The sequence below is a fragment of the Papio anubis genome, chromosome 5 (assembly GCF_008728515.1).
Source record: "Papio anubis isolate 15944 chromosome 5, Panubis1.0, whole genome shotgun sequence".
In the NCBI taxonomy this organism is placed as follows: domain Eukaryota; kingdom Metazoa; phylum Chordata; class Mammalia; order Primates; family Cercopithecidae; genus Papio; species Papio anubis.
In genome coordinates this window covers 121156227-121178659 of record NC_044980.1, presented here as the reverse complement: position 1 = coordinate 121178659, position 22433 = coordinate 121156227, and the positions used below count along the sequence as shown (strand labels likewise).

The following is a 22433-nucleotide window of genomic DNA, read 5'->3' as shown; positions in this document are numbered from 1 at the left end:
TTTAACTGAGGAAGTGAATTCTTCCATAAGAAAAACTGCAAAATACTTATGAAATAAATTGAAGAGGACACAAACGAATGGAAAGACATCCCATGCTTATAAATCAGAAGAATTAATATTATTAAAATGGTCATGTTACCCAAAACAATCTTCAGATTCAGTGTAATCGCTATCAAAATATGAATGTCATTTTTCACAGAATTAGAACAAGCAATCCTAAAATTCCTGTAGAATCAATGGAGGCATCACACTCACCTGACTTCAAAAATATATTACAAGGCTGTAGTAACCAAAACAGCATAGTACTTGCATAAAAACAGATACTAGACCAGTGAAACAGAATAGAGAACCCAGAAATAAATCCACCTATTTTCAGTCAACTGATTTTTACCAAAGGTACCAAAAACACATTGAGGAATGGACATCCTTTTCAATAAACGGTGCTGGGAAAACTGGATATCCTAATGCAGAAGAATGGAACTAGACCCCTATCTCTCACCATATACAAAAATTAAGATGGATTAAAACCTAAACATAAGACCTGAAACATATGGGAAACACTCCAGGACATTGTCTTGGCAAGTATTTTATGACTACGACTCAAAAGCACAGGCAACAAAAACAAAAATTGACAAATGGGACTCTGTTAAACTGAAAGGCTTCTGCACAGCAAAGAAATAATCCACAGAGTGAAGAGTCAGTCCTGTTAAATTGAATAAAATTTTTGCAAACTATGGGGCTGGGCTCAGTGGCTCATGCCTGTAATCCCAGCACTTTGGGAGGCTGAGGCAGGCAGATCACCTGAGTTCGGGAATTTGAGACCAGCCTGATCAACATGGAGAAACCCCGTCTCTACTAAAAATACAAAATTAGCTGGATGTGGTGGCACATGCCTATAATCCCAGTTACTCGGGAGGCTGAGGCAGGAGAATTGCTTGAGCTGGGAGATGGAGGTTGTGGTGAGCCGAGATCATCCCATTGCACTCCAGCCTTGGCAACAAGAGCAAAACTCCGTCTAAAAAAAAAAAAAAGTGCAAACTATGAACATTTTCAGAAGAAGTCATACAAATGAAAAAATGCTCAGTATTACTAATCACGAGAGACATGCAAATCAAAATTACAATGAGATATCATCTTATTCCAGTTAAAATCACTATTATTAAAAAGACAGAAAATAACAGATGCTGGTGAGGATGTGGAGAAAAGGGAGCTCTTATACCCTGTTGGTGGTAATGTAAATTGGTACAACGAATATGGAAAACAGTATGGATATTTCTCAAAAAATTACAAATAAAACTCCCATGTGATTCAGCAATTCCACTACAGAGCATTTATTCAAAGGAAATTATTATATCAAAGGGACACCTGCACCATCATGTTTATAGCAGCACTTTTCACCAGAGCAAAGATACGGAATCAACCTAAGCATTCATCACTGGATGAATGGATTTAAAAATGTGATTATATATACACAATGAAATACTACTTGGTTATTAAAAAAGAATAAAATACTGTCAACTGCAGCAACATGGGTAGAACTGGAGGGTATTTTTGTTAAGTGACATGAGTTAGCTACGTAAAGAAAGTATTTCATGATCTCACTCAGATATTGATAAAAATTGATCTCATGGAGTGAGAGAGTAGAATAAGAGTTGCCAAAGGCTGGGAAGGATGTTTGACCATAGTGGAGGATGAAGAGAAGTTACTTAATGGGTATAAACATACAGTTAGATAGAAGGAATAAGTTCCAATGTTTGATAACAGAGTAGAGTGACTATAGTTAACAACAAGGTATTTTATATTTCAAAATAACTAGAAGAAAGGACTTGAAATATTTTTAACACATAAAAATGATAGTCAAGATGTGAGGGATACCCTAAATGCCCTGACTTGATCATTACGCATTCTGTGCATGTAACTAAATGTCACATGTCCCATAAAACTGTGCAAATATTATATATTAATGAAAACTTTTTTTAAAAGTTCACATGAAAATTCAGAGGCAAATCATATAATATGTGGGGCATATGTGAAGAATTTTTGTAACTCATTAGTTAAAAACATAAGTAACTTAATTAAAAACTGGGCAAAGGAATTGAACAGATATTTCTCCAAAGTCAATATGCAAAAGGCAAATAAGCACATGAAAATGTGCTCATCATTATTAACCATTAGGAAAATGCAAACTAAGTTATAATGTGATACCACTTCACACCTACAAGCAAAAAGAAAGCAGATAATAATGAATGAAGGTAAGGATGTGGTGTGTATGAGGAAAACCCTCATACATTGCTAGTGGGGATGTAAATTATTACAGCTGCTTTGAAAAACAATTTGTCAGTTCCTCAGCAAGTTAAACATAGAATTACTATAGGACTCAGCAATTCCACTTCTAGGTATATATCTAAGAGAAATGAAAACATATGTCTACACAAAATGAATACCTGAATGTTCATGGCAACTTTATTTATAATAGCCAAAAATTAAAAAATGGAAATAACCCAAGTATTCATTGACTGATGAATGGATAAACTGTGGTATATCCATACAACAGAATATTATTTAGCAATTAAAAGGAATGAAGTGCTGATACATGCCCCAACATGAATGAACCTTGAAAACATAAACTAAGTGAAAGAAGCCAGACACAAAGGACCACATATTTTATGATTCTATTTATATGAAATGTCCAGAATAAACAAATGTGTAGAAACAGAAATGAGATCAGTGGTTGCCTAGGGCTTCGAGAGGAATAGGAAGAATGATTGCTAATAGGCTGGAATTTCCTTCAGGGGGATGAAAATGTTCTGAAATCAGATTGTAGTTATGGCTGCACAACCTTGTGACTATACTAAAATCATTTGAGTTTTACACTTTAAATGTGTGAATTGTGTGGCATTTGAATCATATCTCAGTAAAGCTGTTTGTAAATATACAATGAAATTCTGAATACAGTTGATACACACCATGCTTTTGAAATCTGAAAAGAGGAAAGCAGACATCAATTTTCCATTGCAATTTATAATATTGATATTGCCTGTTGTCTTTAGAAAAGCTGGAAATAGGTAGCAAATTACTGCACTTAACACTTCAATCATGAATTTTCCTAATGTCAAACAGTATACGAATAAGTAGAAGTTCAGTGTGTGCAAAAATATGCTTCCTTTTTTCTGTATCAAAAAGATATTTTACAGAATATTCCAAATATGTATAGTTCTTGGTATCAATGGAAACAAAATGTTCTAAGAACACGTTTTTAAAACAAAATTTCTTGTTTTATTTATACTAAGTTTCTGTAACGTAATTGTTACATGGACAGCTTTTTTCTGTGACATGGACCTATAAGAATGGACATTCTCTCTAGGGAGTTCTTAGAATTCAGTGATATCTGAGATCACGTTATCACTGCTTATCAAATTATTCATTATATTCTGTTTAGTGTAAGATTTACAGGAAATGTTGGTTGACAAATATGAGGTTATGTGGTTTGGCAGTCAGAAATCTGTCAGATGGTTTTGTTTAGATTGGATTTCGTTTTTAAAAAAAAACCTGTGTTCGGAGTCTTCACATTGCCAAAGACTTCCCAGTCTTTCTTTTTTTTTGCCTTTGAAGTCACACTTGACAATTCCCCTGTTTCCACAGTGATCTTCCTCCGCCTCCATTCTTCACATTCTTCCTCCTTCTTCCATGATCCTTCCTTCCCAGACTCCTGTTCTGCTTTTCTTCCTCTGACTTTTTCTTAGATGTTGATGAGTATCATGGTTCCCTCCTTCAATTCCGGTTTTTTCATTTGTCTTCTTTGGAAATCTCATATGTTGCCATAACCTCAAAGGCAATCTTTATACTTGGTGATAAACCACAAATGTCCATCTTTATAACTTACTTCTTTGCTAAGTTTCATACCCAAATTTTTAGCTCTGTAGATTAGAATTTTTACTGGTTTCTTTCAAATATCTCAGGATCAAAATGTCCAAAGCTCAACTTAACTGTAAAATGTGTTCTTCCATTTGTGTTCCATTCTTTGTTAATAGCACCATGTCATCATCCTTGTCAATCAAAATAGTAGCATGAGATTTCTTTCTGGTGGCAAAGTCCTTCCTGTTGATTTTTCCTTCAAATTATCTCCTGAATATATGTTCCCTTCCTCATCATAAAGCCTTACTTCAAGCTCTCAACATTTATCCCTGGACTATTATATCATCTGTCCACATTAACCACAAGGACTGTCTTTCTAAAATACTGATTTGCTTATGTAATTCTTTTGTTTAAACTCCTTCATAGACACTATTCATCACCTTCAGAATAAAAGCCACAGTCCTTGGCTTGGCTCTTTAGGATTTAGTATAAGCCTAACTAGCTAAGCTTATTGTCCATCCATTTCCCAGCTATTCTGGTACACTCTGCATTCTTCAACTGTGGTGTATTTTCAGACCCAGTTGCCCATACTGTTTGTTGTTGTTGTTGTTGTTTATTAGTTGGAAGCTAACTTCACTCCACTGGCCACACAAATTGGTTCAGGATTCCAGGCCTGTACCAATCAGAACATTTTCCTGTCCAGAGGAAGCATTCAAAAATTAGCATGTGACCCAATTCAAGACATTAGGACAAAAGGGATGATTTTCTGGGGGCTTCAGGAAAAAGTTTTCTTCCTCTCAGGAGAGAGCACTAGAAAAGACACTGTCTTCCACTAGATGTCCCAGTCAAAGGAATAGCCTAAACCTGCTGTATCCATTTTGCTCCCATCAGGGAAGGCAGCTCAAGTCAAAATACAGAGGAAGGCCTAGCTGAACATATCTCACAGAAACTGAGGCAGACACATTGGTTGAAACCACTTCCGGACTTCAGATATGACAGCTATTAAATTTCTGATTTATATCAGTTTAAATCAGTTTTTCTGGTATTTGCAGACCAAAGCTGCAAACTGATATAGTTTCAAAAAAAGGTCAAGGAGAGATGGGTGGCAGTATATTCAGTGTACAGAACATGGATGAAACCAATTCCCATTGTTAAGACTCTGCTTTTTCCCATGAGCAGACTTGTCATCTTTAGGCACACTTGTTTATACATAGGTAACATATGCTTTATATTTGTGGAGATGCTACTTCCAAATCTGATTATGACATACAGTATTGAAGAACTAATATTCAAAAGAGCTAAATGCATGTATCGTTCTGAACATAAATGTTAATGCTAAACTTAAATTGATGGATAAACACTGTGATACAGACAGGAGGCAGGGAAATCCTGGGTCAAAGACAGGGGTGGGAGTCCCTGGCAAGGGCTCCACCCTCAAGCCTGGACCTGTGACCTTAAATGAGAACATGAATTCCTGTTTTCCTGCCCGAATGTTGCCTTTTCCAAAACCACCCTGGTCTGCCACACCCCCTACCCTGTATCCATAAAAACCCCAAGCTCCACTGGCAAAGGAGCAGAGCACTATGGCAAGGTAGGAGAGAAGAAGCGTCTGAATGTTAAGAGGAGAAGAGGCAGCTGGACATCAGAGACTGCGGTTGGAGAGGAGTTCAGGTGCGGATGGCCAAACTCCAGGGAAAGATGATCTTCCCACTCTATCCCCTTTCCAGCTCCCCGTCCCACTGAAAGCCACTTCCATTGCTCAATAAAATCCTCTGCATACACCATCCTTCAATTCCTTCACTTGACCTGATTCTCCCTGGATGGCAGACAAGAATTTGGGACACACTAGGCACTGAGCTTTTTAACATTTAAGCCATCTGTGAATGGCAAAGCTAAAAGAGCACTGTTTGTAACAGACACCTTCTGGGGCTCCAGAGGTTGCCAGCAACACCTAGACACTGCCTTGGGCTGGTACAGGATATGTTCTGCCAGCATCCGGAAACACTCACCCTGGCTCCTGTACCTGCTCACTTATGTGCTCCCCTCCCGCAAAGGGTTTGAGGATGGCAGCCAAGTAAACAAGCCACCCCTGTCTCAAGTCCCGCGAGGGGCTCAAGGGAACTCTCCCGCCTCAACAGGGCATCACTGTATTAAAATGCAGGGGTTTTGGTCAGTATTTTGGGATTTTGTTGTTGTTGTTGTTGTTTTAAAAAAGCACCTTATTTTTTAATTTTTAAAATATGGTAGATGTCTAGCCCAAAAATAAAAGCATTTCTATTTTTTATACAAAAATGGAGAGCCTTTTATATATAATTATTTTGAAGCTAACCTTTTAGGCTTCCTACTCAATTATAAGGAGAATTGTGAAACACAAAGGCTTTTTTTTTTTTTTTTTTTTTTTTTTTTGCACAATAAAATTTTTAACACAAAAACCACAAATTTAATGTCATTCCACATGTTCTTCTGTGTCCCAGATTTTTTTCTCCAAAAAAAGAAAATGCCAAACATCTTTTAATTTTCTATTCTTTTTATTGTCAGGAAGAGTTTTAAGACTAGGGTTTAGGGAAGTTCTTTATTATGAAAGGAAATGCCTAGAATAAAAGCCAATGTTTAAATGAAGAAGTTGAGTCTCTTAATGTTTAATATTTTGCATAAATCCTGGGCTCCATAAGCACCTCGATAATTCATATAATTTTAGATGTTAAGAGAGTGAGAAGGCAAGTTTTAGTTCTTCACTTTTTTAATGCTTGCTTTACCTTGTATCCTTCTTTTCTTTCTTTTTTTTTCTCTTATCCAGAGGTGATGATAAGTTTATGTTGTAATTAAAGTACAGCTGTTTAGTTTCATCTCTCTTCTGAATCCATGCTCAGTTGTATTAAGATGCACTGCACTAAGATAGCAACACAGGATGCAACAGGTCCTAATTTTGCACACATGGTTTTATTTCGTTGGATTAAGTCTGATGGCAGTTCTTTGACCACATTTTGTATTTACTGCTCATGTAGTCAATTCATGTTAGAATTCTGATCTCTCTTGGGAAATTGGTAGATTTTTGATTTGTACCTCTGTACTTTCAGTGGCTAAGTGTTAAGCCTCAAATGAAGATACTATTTCAGAGAATGTCTGAATCTGGTAACTTTTTTTTTATAAGAACATACCAAGAAAACACACATGTTTTTTATTTCATGATAAAGTTATTTATCATGATAGAAGCTTCTATCATGATGGAGTTATTTCATGATAAAGCTTGTAGGCAAGAGTGACTTGTCAGAATAAATGGAAAAAAATAATGAATAGACCAATAAAAGAATGTAAGAAAGGCATTGGCAACCTTTTTCTTTTTAAGTGTGGGGTTAAAAATATTTTGTGTGTTTATAATAAGAATATAATTATTTTTCCTTTTTTATTGGACATTTTGAAAGGACAAATGCAACTGAAAAAAGAGAAACTAAAAGTCAGCTTACTTTGACTTTTCAGTATTTATCTATATGTATGGCTTTTATTGTTGTTTGTTCTAGTTACTGGCTTTTGCTACCTCTGTTCCTTAAAAAAGACAGCCACCTCCCAGGATTTTGGCTGAATTTTTCTCACAATGACTCATTTCCTTTTTAAATGTATTAGCAATTAGCTCCCAGTTATCCCTAATTGCAGCTTTGTTAGACTTTCCACCTCTCTCTGCTTACTGAACTAGAAGAGAAGTACATTAAAAGTTTATATAAATGACTGAGTTTTCTGCTTTAGGGATAATTTTAAAGAAAGCAGAGTTTTCATTAATGGGAAAGGAAATAGACTATATCCAGCATTGAGTATGCTGAATGGATAAATGTAGGGAGGTACAATAGGAAAACTGGACACTTCCCAAAGCCTCCCAAGTTTTTGCCCTTTACCATGTTTCTGTATTATTTTAGATTAAAGTTATTCCCAGAATGTCAAATACACCCATATTCAAATGTAAGTACAAAAACATATCCTGAAGCCAAGTTTAAAAAAAAAATATTTGCCAGTCTTCATTGCTTCAAATAGTGTGAAAATTAGTTATACATTTTCAAATACAGTTATTCTATATTTTAAAATGTAATCCATTTATGTGTGTTTTTAAGCCTCTAGTAGGATAATTCCCTAGTTGATGTAGAATGGAAACTAAAACATTGACATCTTTACTTATTTCCAATTTAAATTGCATTTTTAAAAAAGGATATAGAGTTCTGCTTTAGTTGGCCTTGTTTTAACTGCCATGGGAGTTTACTTTCATCTCAGTTCCCATAGATATGTGTGAGAAATTCTTTGGGGCCTGAAACAAGAGTATATCTTCAGGGTTATATGATCTGACCTAATCAACCATGAATGCTCTCAGACTCTTAAAAAAAAAAAAAATCTCTTTTAAAAGCTATTTAATGAAGGCCTTTCTCAATCATCTTCTCCTTCTTCCCTTGATTAGACATTGATGAGTGCAGCATCATTCCTGGGATATGTGAAACTGGCGAATGTTCCAACACCGTGGGAAGCTATTTTTGTGTTTGTCCACGTGGATATGTAACCTCAACAGATGGCTCTCGGTGCATCGGTAAGCCTCGCATTTTGAAGGCTCAATACACTGGGTCTTTATAATGACAAAACAGCCCAAACAGGCATTAAGATGGCAATGATTATAAAATATTGAGGAAATGGCTGAATGAGTTGTTTAATGTAAACCGTACCAGCATTGGGGGATTGATAGACCAAGTACTCTTTGCAAAGACTTCAGTTTCAGAAGCCAACTGAGTTTGTTTTATGTTGTCCAAGTCATTTTGGGAATAAAAAAAGACACAAAGGCATGAGAAAAATTTTTTAAAATCTGCATTGGGAGACAGAATGCAGTAATTAAAGGTTCTTTTGTTGCTATGAATCATGAATGTAGCCAACATCTTATTTACTTAGAACTTGTTTATTCTATTGAAAATAGTTACTATGCAAAAAAGACACCTTTAATTTTGTGTTTAAATATATTCAAATTAAAACCATTGTATACTCTCCCTTGTTTATTTAGAAAGATGAAATAGTGCTTCACAGTCCTGGCGAAGGTAATCTGTTATTGAGCAAGGCTTAGACATTTGTCTTATTGTAAGCATAGAGATTATGAAGTGTGTTTTGATGCATAATCACAGCACAGTGAGCTACCCTCACATTTCTCTTCCTGAGCATTTAACCTAGTCTGTTCCAATTTTAAGCTGACAATAGGTAGAAAGAGAGGAAAAAAGATGCACTGTTACCTTTACTGGCACTAAAGATTCATGTAGTGCAGGAATTAGGGCAATTAATCCAATACTTAAAGAATGGTTTTGTTTGGTCCACTAGAGGGTGGCAGTTTGGGCAGTGTCTCTCTCTCTCCCAAAACCAGGCAATTAGTATGTCAGCAAGCTAACTGCCAGAATCTCTGTAGGTCTTGATGATTCCCTAATGATTCTTATGCGCCCAAGAGAAATGGGTTGATGAGATGGAAATACAGAGTCAAGGATGTAAGCTAGAAGTCCTAGGCCACCAATAAAAGGACTGTGGCCTGAATTCATTTGATTAAATGTACTGATATATCAGGTCATCCAACAGTGAACATAAGAGATACAAATCCTGCCTTCAGAATGCCATATTGTCATCATAAATAACAGTAGAAGCCTAGTAATAGAAGAAATAGTGGTAGTAGTAAAAATAACAGCTATCATTTAAGATACTACACACACCATGTGTAAGGCACTGGGCTTCTCCACTACCTCATTATCTCATAGCTGTGAAGAGTCAGGCAAGCTACCATCTTCTCTACACTTCAGTTTCTTCTAATAAGTGTCCAGTAAAATATTCTTCATTATTATTCTTATTAAGAGGAGCAGGAGGATATGCCTGCTCTGGACCTATATAATATGTCATATGGTCCTTATCATAGCCCTGTGAGATAAGTATAGTTACTCCAAATTTACAGATAAAAGAAATATGGTTTAGAGAGGTTAAGTGACTTACCCAGTGTTTTTCAGCCAATGAATGGCACCAGGATTCAAATCCTGACCTGTCTGACTCCAACCTCTGTGCTAGTGTGACACTAAACTGCCACTTACCCACTTTAAGGCTGTGGAGATGCTGTGGCTAGATGTCAGGGCCTCCAGCATGAGTGGTTTCTTCACTGTCATGCTAACAGCCTGCTTTGAGAAGTAACATGTCTATTGGAAGCCTCATGTCATGTCTTTGAATGAGAATTATTTGTATTTTACAGATGAATCAGAGTTCCTATCTTGCATTAGGTAAATCATTTTTTGTGAAATATTAAGTCTGTACAATTGAGCAAATAAACTATTTTAGGGTCACTGTTGCCAGCTGGCTCACTGCATAGTAAGTTTGATTCATTTAATACCCTAGTTCCCCCTTATCCACGGTTTGACTTTCCATGGTTTTGTTTTCTACAATTCCCACTGTTATTCAAAAATATTAGATGGAACATTCCAGAGATAAACAATTCATAAATTTTAAATTGTGCACTGTTCTGATTAGCACGGTGGACTTTCACATCAGTCCATCCAGGATGTGACTCCTCCTTTGTCCAGCATGTCCATGCTGTATAGGCTCCACACCCACTAGTCACTTAGTAGCCATCTCAGATTTCACACCGGCTAACAGTATCGCAGTGCTTGTGTGCAAGTGACCTTATAATACTTCATCATGGCCCCTGAACTCAAGAGTATTGATGCTAGCAATTCAGATATATATAAAATGAGAAGCCATAAAGTACTTCTTTTAAGTGAAAAGGTGGAAGTTCTCTATTTAGCAAGGAAAGAAATCGTATTCGCTGAGGTTGCTAAGATCCATGGTAAGAACAAATCTACCCATGAAATTGCGAAGGAAGAGAAAGAATTTCATGTTAGTTTTGCCGTTGTACCTCACACTGCAAAAGTTACAGCCACAATGTGTGATAAGTGTAGTTAAGAAGGAAAAGGAATTAAATTTGTGGGTGGAAGATATGAACAGAAACGTGTTCAAATTGAAAGCAGTTGGATTCAGCACCACTCAAGGTTTCAGGCATCCACTGGAGATCTTTAAACGTACCCCCCGCAGATAAGGGAGGACTACTGTATAATTTGGCCGTCAGCTTTCTATTAAGGTTGAAAATTACTGCCACTACCTACACTTGACTTGATTTTCTTGAACTCTATAGGAAAATAATATATTTATGCACACATGCATATGCGAACACAAAATTATCAGCTTGGAATAGGTATAGATTCAACTCTGTAGGAGAAATGTCACCGTGGGAGTCGTCATTGAACACTGTTGTCTGGGTGCTGTAGAACGTGGCTTCAGGAAACTTGTCTCCTAGAATATCACTAGAAGAAATATGACTGGAGAAGGAAGTGAGGTTATTATTGTGAAGTTCGGGAAATACCAAATACGGCACATCTATTTTATTTGGTAGTCAATGGGAGTAATTGAAGGCCTTTGAGAACAAATTGGAATGCGGGGTTGGGGGCTTGAGAATGGAGAGAAATGAAACTAGTTATGAGGCAGAATTTGCCAAAACAAGTTTCAGTGTTTTACTTCCCATTTCTAAATTGCTTCTTTTTATTTACTCACTTACATTTCAAAATCTTTCTCTAGTCAAACAAAACTTGCATTCATATTTTTGTTTTGCATTGGAAAAGAAGCATGAATCCTCATTTTATTCAGATAAGACCAGCGTACCTAATGATTTACTAAGGTGGTTTTTCTTCAATGAAAGTTTTGATTTACCATGAAATTAAGATAAACTCTTTTTATCTCTTGCCTCTTTATGTTATAAAGTCCTAAGTCTCTACCCAGACATCCAGAGCCCTTTACAACCTGACCTAACTTGTATTCCGGACTCATCTCTAACCACTTGCCTCCTCATACGCATATTTCCCTCATTGCTGTACATGACCACACTGCCATGCCTTTGCCGACAGTACCCCCTCTGCCTGAAGCATCTTGATTTTCCCCTTCTATGCTCATTAAAATCCGGCTCATCCTTTAAGTCCCAAATTAGGTATCACTTTTCTTTCTTTCTTTTTTTTTTTTTGAGATGGAGTCTAGCTGTGTCATCCAGGCTGGAATACAGTGGCGCCATCTCAGCTCACTGCAACCTCTGCCTCCGGGGTTCAAGTGATTGTCCCACCTGAGCCTCCTGAGTAACTGGTTTTACAGGCATCCACCACTACGCTGGCTAATTTTTGTATTTTTAGTAGAGACAGGGTTTTCCCATGTGAGCCAGGCTGGTCTCGAACTCCTAACCTCAGGTAATCCAGCTGCCTCAGCCTCCCAAAGTGCTGGAATTAAAGGCATGAGCCATGACCTCTGGCCAGTATCGCTTTTCCTTATAGCCATTTCACCTAACCTGCATTTTCTTCTTGGGCAAAATTAATCAGCCCCACCCATAATATGTTTCCATTTGCTTCATTTTAGGGTTTACTGCATTGTCACAGGTACTTGTGCGTTACTCACTGGCTAGACTGTGGGCTATGTTAGGCCCTGTCTTATGAAGCTTCATGGACCCTGGGCTTTATGTAATAAGCATCTTGCATAAAAGTTTGTGCTCTGTAAATATTTTCTGAACGAACAGAAAAAACCAATGAATGAATGAGATGATATCGATGTAAGAACTTCATGTTGATTATGGCGGCCTTGCAGCCTTTGGCATCTCTTTGGACATGATGTTGTGCCACTGAATTACGGTCCTGGATGCTCATAAGACATGAGCTAACTTGGGGTTCGGAAAGCTAAGTCTTTCGCTAACCAGAAGTCCCATTCATTTCACTATCAACATCCTGAACACTAGGAACAAAGGGGATTCTCTAGGGAAGGGAGAATGGCTCTCCAGAATTACAAAACCAGGTTATAATTAAGTAAGCAGCTTAGAAATGTTTTGAATAACTGTGCTGTATTTGGAATATGTATGTGTTTTCCATACATGAGAAAAAATTAATCTAACATTTTAATGTGAATGAGATCTTTGATTTTTAAAATTCTGAGTCTGTATTTTCTCAGACTGAATTTATTTGGTTGAATTATATATGTTGGGGATATTCCCACGCTATTTATTTTCTAACCACATGTATGCTAATGATAAAGAGTTGGATGACTTAGAGCTTTTTTTATACTAAATTGTGTGTAATCTGCAGCTTTATTCTGAGAGCTCACATGTGCTGAAAGTAACATTTGCTGAATGTTGCCTTAATTCCTTATTCTAGTTAACACGGACATTCTGAGTGTATACCACATGATAAAGCATCAATAAACTTGATCCTGTTTCTTTTGTGTGCCAGAAAACAGTTTCACTTGGCAGGAGAGTTTAACTGGGCAATTTAATTATAAGACAGGATAATTTTCTGCTTTCATTGTATACTAAATATAAAAGTCAAATTTCTGGTTTGTTTATCTATCTAGTGTGTTTCATCATCTTTTTAAATATCCAGGAAAGAACTTTTTTTTAGCATGGAGCACTAACATATGCCAGTTCCAAAAAAAAAAAAAAAAGGAGTTAAAACGTACCTAATAATATTTCTCTAAAAAGCGTTTTAAATAGCACTACTTAATGAGCCTTAAGTAATTTTCGAAGTAACTGTCATGCATGTCCAAGGAATGATTAATACCTAATTTCCACATTGTTATATAGGCACAGAAGAATGGCTGGCAGCCAGCAATAAATAACGCATTGGCAAAGAGCAGTGAGCAATTTCTGTGTGCAGGATAATGTGTCTGCTGCTATTGTGTACACAGAGTGAGAAAGGACCTTAAGCACAGGACCCAAAAGTGCCAGTTAAGTTCAGAAAATGGGTTTAAGCATTTAGAAATTCTTCCAGTAATATGATGGTGCCGCAGCATGCTAAGGCATTTCTTCAAGCCTTCCAAAAGTGTTAGTGCACAATACTGCTGTGGAGTATTCTTGAAAAAACAAAACCTGGCCGGGCACGGTGGCTCATGTCTGTAATCTCAGCACTTTGGGAGGCCGAGGCGGGCGGATCACGAGGTCAGGAGATTGAGACCATCCTGGCTAACACGGTGAAACCCCATCTCTACTAAAAATACAAAAAAATCAGCCGCGCGTGGTGGCGGGCGCCTATGGTCCCAGCTACGTGGGAGGCTGAGGTGGGAGAATGGCATGAACCCGGGAGGCGGAGCTTGCAGTGAGTGGAGGTCGCACCACTGCACTCCAGCCTGGGCGACAGAGTGAGACTCCGTCTCAAAAAAAAAAAAAAAAAAACCTGAAAACATAATGTGAAAAAATATAATACTAATATAAGAGGAAGTTTGAGGCAGAAGTGATGACCAGTGTATATTTTGTTTTGTTTTTTCATTTTTCAAGAAAAGAGCAAGGTACACAATTATTTATGTATTACGCAGCACTTTATGTAATGCTGGGTGTTGATTCCACATGCATGTGTGCATTTGAAACAAAACACCTGGAGAACCCAAAATTCCTAAAATTATTTAACTAAAGGGGGAACCAGAAATGAAAGAGTATACTAAATAGTGCTTTAGTTTTAGCTTCAGAATTATATAAAAGCTATTGGTGGGAACGAGGATATTAGTTTTAATTAAGAAAGGAGTAAGTGTCTTAGAAGGAGAAGTTTTCCTTACAGTTAGGAAGAAGCATGTCATTCACTATTTTAAAGGAAGAAATAAACCTGGGATACACAGTGGTTCCTTTTCATTGCTCTGAGTTCTGTAGTTACTCTTGAACAATGTAAACATGAAAGTATTTTCGGAATAGTAAGAATCCACAGAATCAGTCAAGGGGAACCCAGGCTGGAACCAGACCATCAAAAGGCTGAGTGCAGGCATCCAGTCTCAGGAGACAAAGCATGAGACAGTGGCTGCTATTTACCGAACACCTACTGTCTATCACTATTTTTCTGACCTGGGCTTACCTCATTGGTGTTTTCTGGCTGAACCCTTCATTTTTTAATGAGCAAACCTCATTCCACAGGAGACATTTATTTCAAGGTACAATCCCCAATTTTTGCCAAGTTTTCATCACATTGTATAATTAACCATTAGTTCTCTTAAATCAAGTTTACACTAAATGTCAAGCCATGAAACAAACTCTGATAAGTGTACCTTTATTACATTTCAAGATAGATTTATATTTTAATCAGAGGTGATGAATTACTTCCTTTTTCTCAGTGTGACTGTAAATATGACTGCTCATAAGCGTTGTTCAGGAAATGTAGTAAGGACGATAGAAAATGATTAGAGGAATAGACTTGTTTTCATAACTTAGGACACGTCAGTTCTACAGTTAAACATATAGCAAGCATTAGATGTTAAACATATAGCAAGTTAAACATATAGCAAGCATTAGAAGAATTTTGTTTTTACAGCTTTTCATCTGCCTTTGCCCCTAATGATTCCCTGTTTCAAGGGATAGTGTACCTGGACAACTCTTATTTCTGTCAGGTGACTTTTTTATTTCTAATATTCTTCCACATGATACAGTTTTTAATACAGTGCTTTCTAAGGGCCATGAAATCTCATACAAAGGAAATAGGGGTAATTCCTAGGCTCTGATTTGCTTTGTAATATGCCTTTTTGGAGACCTTAACTATGAGACGCTACACCAGTGTGTGTCTCATCCTGGTAGGTTTTGGCTGAAGGAATGAGAACTAGGTTGCTTGCCTCCTTGTTGTTACTAGAAAAGGCTAATTGTGGAATTTATGAAAAAAAGTTACAATTTACTTTGCAATCCTCTGTTGCTGCCTCTCCATCCTCTCACCTATGGCTTAGTTTCCTTCAGTATATATATTATAGGACTGACCAGAGGTTTCCAAACTGTGTAGAACAATGGTTATTATTATTATTATTATTATTATTATTATTATTAGAGATGGATACTTGCTCTGTCGCCAGGCTGGAGTGCAGTGGCGTGATCTCAGCTCACTGCAACCTCCACCTCCTGGGTTCAAGTGATTACCCTGCCTCAGCCTCCCATGTAGCTGGGACTACAGCAACGTGCCACCACGGTGGGCTGATTTTTTGTATTTCAATAGTGACAGAGTTTCACCATGTTGGCCAGGATGGTCTCTATCTTCTGACCTCGTGATCCGCCCACCTCGGTCTCCCAAAGTGCTGGGATTACAGGTGTGAGCCACTGTGCCCAGCCAGTTATGAATTTTTTTTTATTTAAAGACCTCTCTTTAACATAAAAAATGTACTTCAGATCCCCACATTATGATAATTTAATATTTGTGAGAGCATACATAATGAAAATGTTCTTGGGTATTTAGTAATAATTGTAAATGAATTTGGATTTTATTAGCTACAGTGGCATATTCGTAAATGTGAATCATGGTAGTGCCAATAAACTGCAAAGTATTACTCACGTTGCAATGTTCAATGTAAATATGCATTTGTGAACCCCTCTCAAGATCATTGCATACTCACAAAGTCTTGGGACTGGTATAGAATGGATTCCTGATAAGTACTTGCAACATTGTGCTTGACATTTTTATTAGTCTGTTATCTTGCTGCTGAGAAAGCCATACCAGAGACTGGGAAGAAAAAGAGGTTTAATTGGACTTATAGTTCCACATGGCTGGGAAGGCCTCAGAATCAGGGCAGGAGGCAAAAGGCACTTCTTACATGGCAGCGGCAAGAGAAAATGAGGAAGAAGCAAAAGCAGAAACCCCTGATAAACCCACCAGATCTTGTGAGACTTAGTCACTATCATGAGAATAGCATGAGAAAGACCAGCCCCCATTATTCAGTTACCTCCCTCTGGGTCCCTCCCACAACATGTGGGAATTCTGGGAGATACAATTCAAGTTGAGATTTGGGTGGGGACACAACCAAACCGTATCAACATTTTTATACATATTACCTTATTTTCAATGTGATACTGTATTTGGTCCATGAGTTGTTTAGAACTATAGGATGTTTTCTTGTTTATTTTGTTATTGATTTCCAACTTCATTTCATACATTGTGGTCCAAGAATATTATCAGTTGATACCAATTCTTGGAAATATTCTGGTACAGTATTTGCTTCATGGTTTAGCAAATGATTTATTTTTATAAATCTTCCCTATGGACTCGAAAAAGATGGGTATTCTCCAACTGATGGATGCTAGATTGTAGATATATCCATTAGATCAAACTTAATTGTACTATTCAATTTTTCTTTGTACCTACAGAATTTTGTCTACTATATCTATTACCAAAAAAGTCATGTAAATTTTCCACTATGGAGGTAGATTTCTCAGTTTCTCCATGTAGTCTTGTAAATTTTTATTTTACATAGCTTGATGCTATGCTATAGGTGATAAATGTTTAAAAGTATCTGTCGTATTTTCCTGGTGAATTGAACCATTTTAAAATTATGTATTGACTCTAATTTTTTCTTTATTCTTGGTCTATTTCTAACTATTTTCTTTGGGTTTATTTTGTATCACATTTTGTAAGTGGTATCAGAAGCGGTAAGTATATACCTACTATGTATTTTTCCTCTCAATCTTTCCTCCTCCTTATGTTTTAAATGCATTTCTTTTAAACAGTCTGTATCTATTTTTTGTTTTATTTTTACAGTCTGTAAATCTTTGTCTTTTCAACTGAGATTTAAATCCATGTGTATTTATTATAGTACTGATATATTTGTTTTTATTTTTACCATAGTCATTGTGCTTCCTATTTATCTTGCTTTTTTTGTATATTTTCTCCTTTCTTGGTTTCTTTTAGATTTATTCAGGATCCCCCGACCTGCTGCCGTGAACTCGATTCTCTTTCTCCTATTTGTTAAGAAGTTATATACTTTATTTCTGTGGCTTCAGTGGCTATCCTAGCTGTTTTAAAATGCATATTTAAAGTCTAAAATTAACCTATATGTTTACCTATATATAAACAATAAAAGAATATTTAAGTGATTAAACTTTGATCTTCCCCTCACAACTTTTAAAAATCTAGTATATTGCCATTCCCTATATGTGACAACTTAATCATTATTGTTTAATATGTTAGTACTTACTTATATTTACTCATACAAAATATTAAAAATTTTAATAATTCTTGCTCATCATTTCTTCCTATATCTCAAACCTTCCATTGGGATCTTTTTTGTTTTGCCTGAAGTACCTCTTTCAACATTTTCTTTATCAAAAAACTCTTGGTAGAAAACTCTGGTTTTGTTTTCTTGAAAATGACCGTAATTTGCCCCCTGAAAACATGATTTATCACAGTACAGAATTTTCAATTGACAGTTATTTTATCAGAGTATACTAAGATATTATTTCATTGTGTTCTGGCATCCATTGGTGCTGTTAAGAAGTCAGCCATTGATTTTTTTAAAATACCATTTCTTAGCAGGTGATCTGTCTTGTTTTTCCACCTATTTTTAAGATCTTTACTTTTTTAGTTCTGCAGTTTCACAGTGATATGTCTAATTGTGGATCTCTCTTTATCCTACTTTGAATGTATTGGACTTCTTAAATCTGAGGTTTTACAACATTGCTAGAAAGTTCTAAGTATCCATTAAATACTGCTTCTTTCCCATTCTGCTTATTACTCTTCCTAGTACTCTTATTAGATGTTGTATTAGTCTGTTTTCATGCTGCTGATAAAGACATACCTGAGAGTGGACAATTTACAGAAGAAAGAGGTTTATTGGACTTATAGTCCCACTTGGCTGGGGAGGCCTCACAATCATGGTGCAGGGTGAAAGGCATGACTCACGTGGTGGCGGACAAGAGAAGAGCATGTGCAGGGAAACTCCCGTTTTTAAAACCATCAGATCTCTTGAGACTTATTCACTATCACAAGAACAGCACAGGAAAGACCTGCCCCCATCATTCAATTACTTCCCACCAGGTCCCTCTCACAACATGTGGGAATTCAAGATGAGATTTGGGTGGGGATACAGACAAAGCATATCAGATGTACACAGGTGTACATCTAATTAGCTTTTCATTCTCACCTTCATCTTTCTTGACCTCTTTTTAATATTTCAAATTCTTTGTCTCTATATGCTAATTGAAAATAGTATATTCGTTTGTATCTGCCAACTTAGTAATTCTCTCTTTATCCATGTGCAATACACTTGTGTAATATATTCATCAGATACTTCATTTCATTTCATTTATAGAAGTTTGAGCTCTTCTAAGTCTGTTCCTATTCATTGTTTATGGACCTTTTCCTCTTGTTCATATCTTTGGACTTGAATTGCTTTAAACCTATTAAATATAACTCTTATTAATTAATATTTAATTATTAATAATTTAAAATAATAATTGACAGAATTGGTGTGACCATTTCAATATCAAAACTATGCTGGTTACTTAACTAGTTTTTGTTTCTTAGTGTGTTATAGTGTATTTTCCTGTTAGCAGCTCTTTTTTTCTTGGAACTTTATGAGAATTTTTTGAGACTTTTCATTAATATTAAGTCCTCTAATTGTGTTGGCTTTTGTGAGTTGCTTGGAGTATCTCTACCTGAGAACCTCTTTACGTTATATTCTTCCTTTGAAGTTCTTCAGACCAAAAAACCGACTATTAATTGAGCCATCAAAGCTATTGATGTGAGGAAGACCTTGTGGTTACTGATTCTTAGGAGAGATCTTTCTTTTTCCTCCACACAGCATCAAAGTAGAGACAAGCAAGTTTCTTAGTTGCCTCCGTTACCTTATCCACATACTATATCCAGAAACTAAGGATATGGCTCTTTGGAACCCTACCTTACGAGGGAGTTTTCTGTTATGTATTGGGGAGAGTGGAATCTGGGCTTTTTATATCTTATGCCCTGGGCCCTGTGAAACTATCAGAGTGGAAATTCACCGTCTCCAGAGTTTAAAAGTAGCCTAAAGGTGCAATTAGTTGTTCAGATACCTCCTAAGATTCTCATTTCACCTCATTTGGGGACTCTGTTTTATCCTTCATTCCATGCAAGCTGGATGATGTATTTTTCAATATTTTTTCACATTTTATCCAGGATATTTTAATTGAGAGGAACATTCAGAGTAGCTAATTCACCATGAAAGCCGCAAGAAACAGAGCATATGTTGTTTTATTTCATTCTCCCACCAACCATGTTCTGTACAGAAGAAGAGTTAAATGTGGTTGAAAATCAAACAATTAATAATATTTGAATGTAAAACTAGGACTCTTGACTCAAGGCTAGGGTTTTGTTTTGTTTTGTTTTCAAATTCTATATTACAACCTCCTTCTTGTAGAAGCCTTGAAGAGATAAATATATTCATCCTAACTTGTAGGACTGATTGTGTTTTATAATGTTAGTGGTTGTTGTTAAGAGTTTGGAACTTTCTTATCTTAATTTACATCCTGGTCTTGAGAGGGTAGTGTATGATACTTTGGGTTCATAAAATGAATATTCCAAAAACTGTTTCCTTTGATTATTCTTAGGAATAGAAACTTAGCTGTGAAATTATTCCTAATGACAGCTTGTCCAAATCCAACTCAAGTTTTTGAAATTTCTGCAGTGCCTTTAAGTATGTGTGCATACATCACATTTAGTGCTCGGTTTTGGGTCATACTGGGACTTTGGGGGAGAAATAGAAGGAACTGTTCCATTCTTATACAGAGTATATTAAAGGTAATTCAGTTATTTTATGATAGTTTAAAAGCGACCTGAGGCATGCTATATATGGGCCATTAGAGGACATAATGTGCTTACTTTAAACTCTGTATCCAGTGCTAAAAATTTTAACTTTACCTGTTAATGGAATTATAAGCAATTAACAGTTTCATCTTCGTTATTGATATGCAGATCCTGATTGCTGTGGTACATCTTTCTTCTTGTGACCATAGACAAAACAACTTTGAAAGCATCTTGATAGGGTTGAATAATATGTTGTTAATTAAGCTCACATGTTTTTCCATTGGTTACTATAAAGGCAGTTTCAGTTAAAACCTGTAGAGTTTACAGATGATATTGATAATTTATCCCTATGCAACTTTGCATTTTATGCAGTCTTTTGCAATCATCAAACCTGTCTTCTAGGCTTTATCTGATCATTTTGATCCATTGTGTATCCTGCTGTCAGAGTGACATTATTATAGTCGTATTTGATCATGTCACTTCCTTACATCAAATCCTACTGGATAATGCACAGACTCTTTACCATAGTAGCCCTGCCAAACTGTGCGTACCTCTGAATGGTCACCTTATTTTGCCTCTCAATACCTAGTTTGGCACAATCAGTTTTCCCTAGTTCTTGAAACTGTCTCATCCAGCTCTGGCTTAGAATGACATATATACACTGACAATTCACAGATATGTATGTTCAGCGTGACTATGCTTCTTCATTCCAGGCTCATTTATTTAACATTCCAAATGTAACATGTTTTAAAGAGGAGCCTTGTCTTGTGTTCTCTAATCCTGTTTCTTCCCTCGCCATCCCCATTTCAGCTGTGTAAGTCAAAAACTTAGGAAATGACTAAGACTCTCTTTCTTCCATACCCCACACCCAAGCAAGTTCCTATTGGCTGTACCTTCAAAACATGTCTGCCCTCTGCTCAGCCTCATCATCTCCACTGCTGCCACCCTCATCAAAGCCACCATCGTCTCTCACCTGAATGTCTTTAGTGTCCTCCTTACTGTTCTCTGTGCTCTCACTACAGTCAGTTCTCATAGCAGCCAAAGAGATCTTCTTGAAAATGTAAACCATTGTCTTCTCTCATTGTAACCATCCAGGAAATCTCCAAACCCTCCACTCAAAATCCAAATGAAATCCCAAGGTCCTTTCCTAATGGCCTATAGGACCATCCGTGCTAGCCTCTGCTGTCTGTCTGAGCTCATGCTCTTGCACTTTCCTTTCCACATGCTGTTCCCTAGTCTTAGTGGCCCATCGTTCTTCACACACATGAAGCACATTCTCTTCTTCCTCAGAAGCTGCTCTTTCCTCAGATACTTCTATGGCTCATGCCCTCATTTTAGTCAGCTGCCTTCTCAAATGTCACTGTTTCATGTTGCTTCTGATCAACTTGTATAAAATCATCAGTCAGATATTGCTGCATTACAGACAACCACAAAATCACAGTGACATAAGACAGTGCGCATCTCCAGGCTGAGGATTGGGACTGGGTGGTTGCTTTCCTTCAAGCTTCAGAATTGCCCGACTTTCGCTCTTACTGTGGTCTGTCCTCCCATCTGCTCTACCTCTTTCATTGTTCTGTCCCTGGCTCAATCAATGTTTGCTGGCCAAATGAGCAAAGGAAGGAATAAATGGACAGAAATTAAGAGAGTGAAGAAAGGAATAGATAATAGAGATTAAGTAGTATGAGTCACTTCACCTACATTCATCTCATGTGCAGTGATTGTTGTAAGAACCTGAGGTAATTCTGTCATGTCTTCTGTTTTATTTTTACATGCACAGATCAGAGAACAGGCATGTGTTTCTCGGGCCTGGTGAATGGTCGCTGTGCACAAGAGCTCCCAGGGAGAATGACGAAAATGCAGTGCTGCTGTGAGCCTGGCCGCTGCTGGGGCATTGGAACCATTCCTGAAGCCTGTCCTGTCAGAGGTTCTGGTATGTGGCTGGTGTCAGTCTCCTCGGCACAGACACTGTTAGGAAAATTAGTAACAGTAATGTATTTTGCACTGTGG

At 36.9% G+C, this 22433-nt stretch overlaps 1 protein-coding gene across 1 annotated transcript in view; it reads left to right on the top strand.

Annotated features, from left to right (window-relative positions):
• The window catches only part of FBN2 (fibrillin 2), a 269631-nt gene that overhangs the window by 117469 nt on the left and 129729 nt on the right, over window positions 1–22433 (top strand). The window contains exons 8-9 of the mRNA XM_003900063.4: window positions 8294–8419; window positions 22204–22356. Coding sequence (XP_003900112.1) covers window positions 8294–8419; window positions 22204–22356 — 279 coding nt within the window. The remainder of the gene's footprint in view (window positions 1–8293; window positions 8420–22203; window positions 22357–22433) is intronic.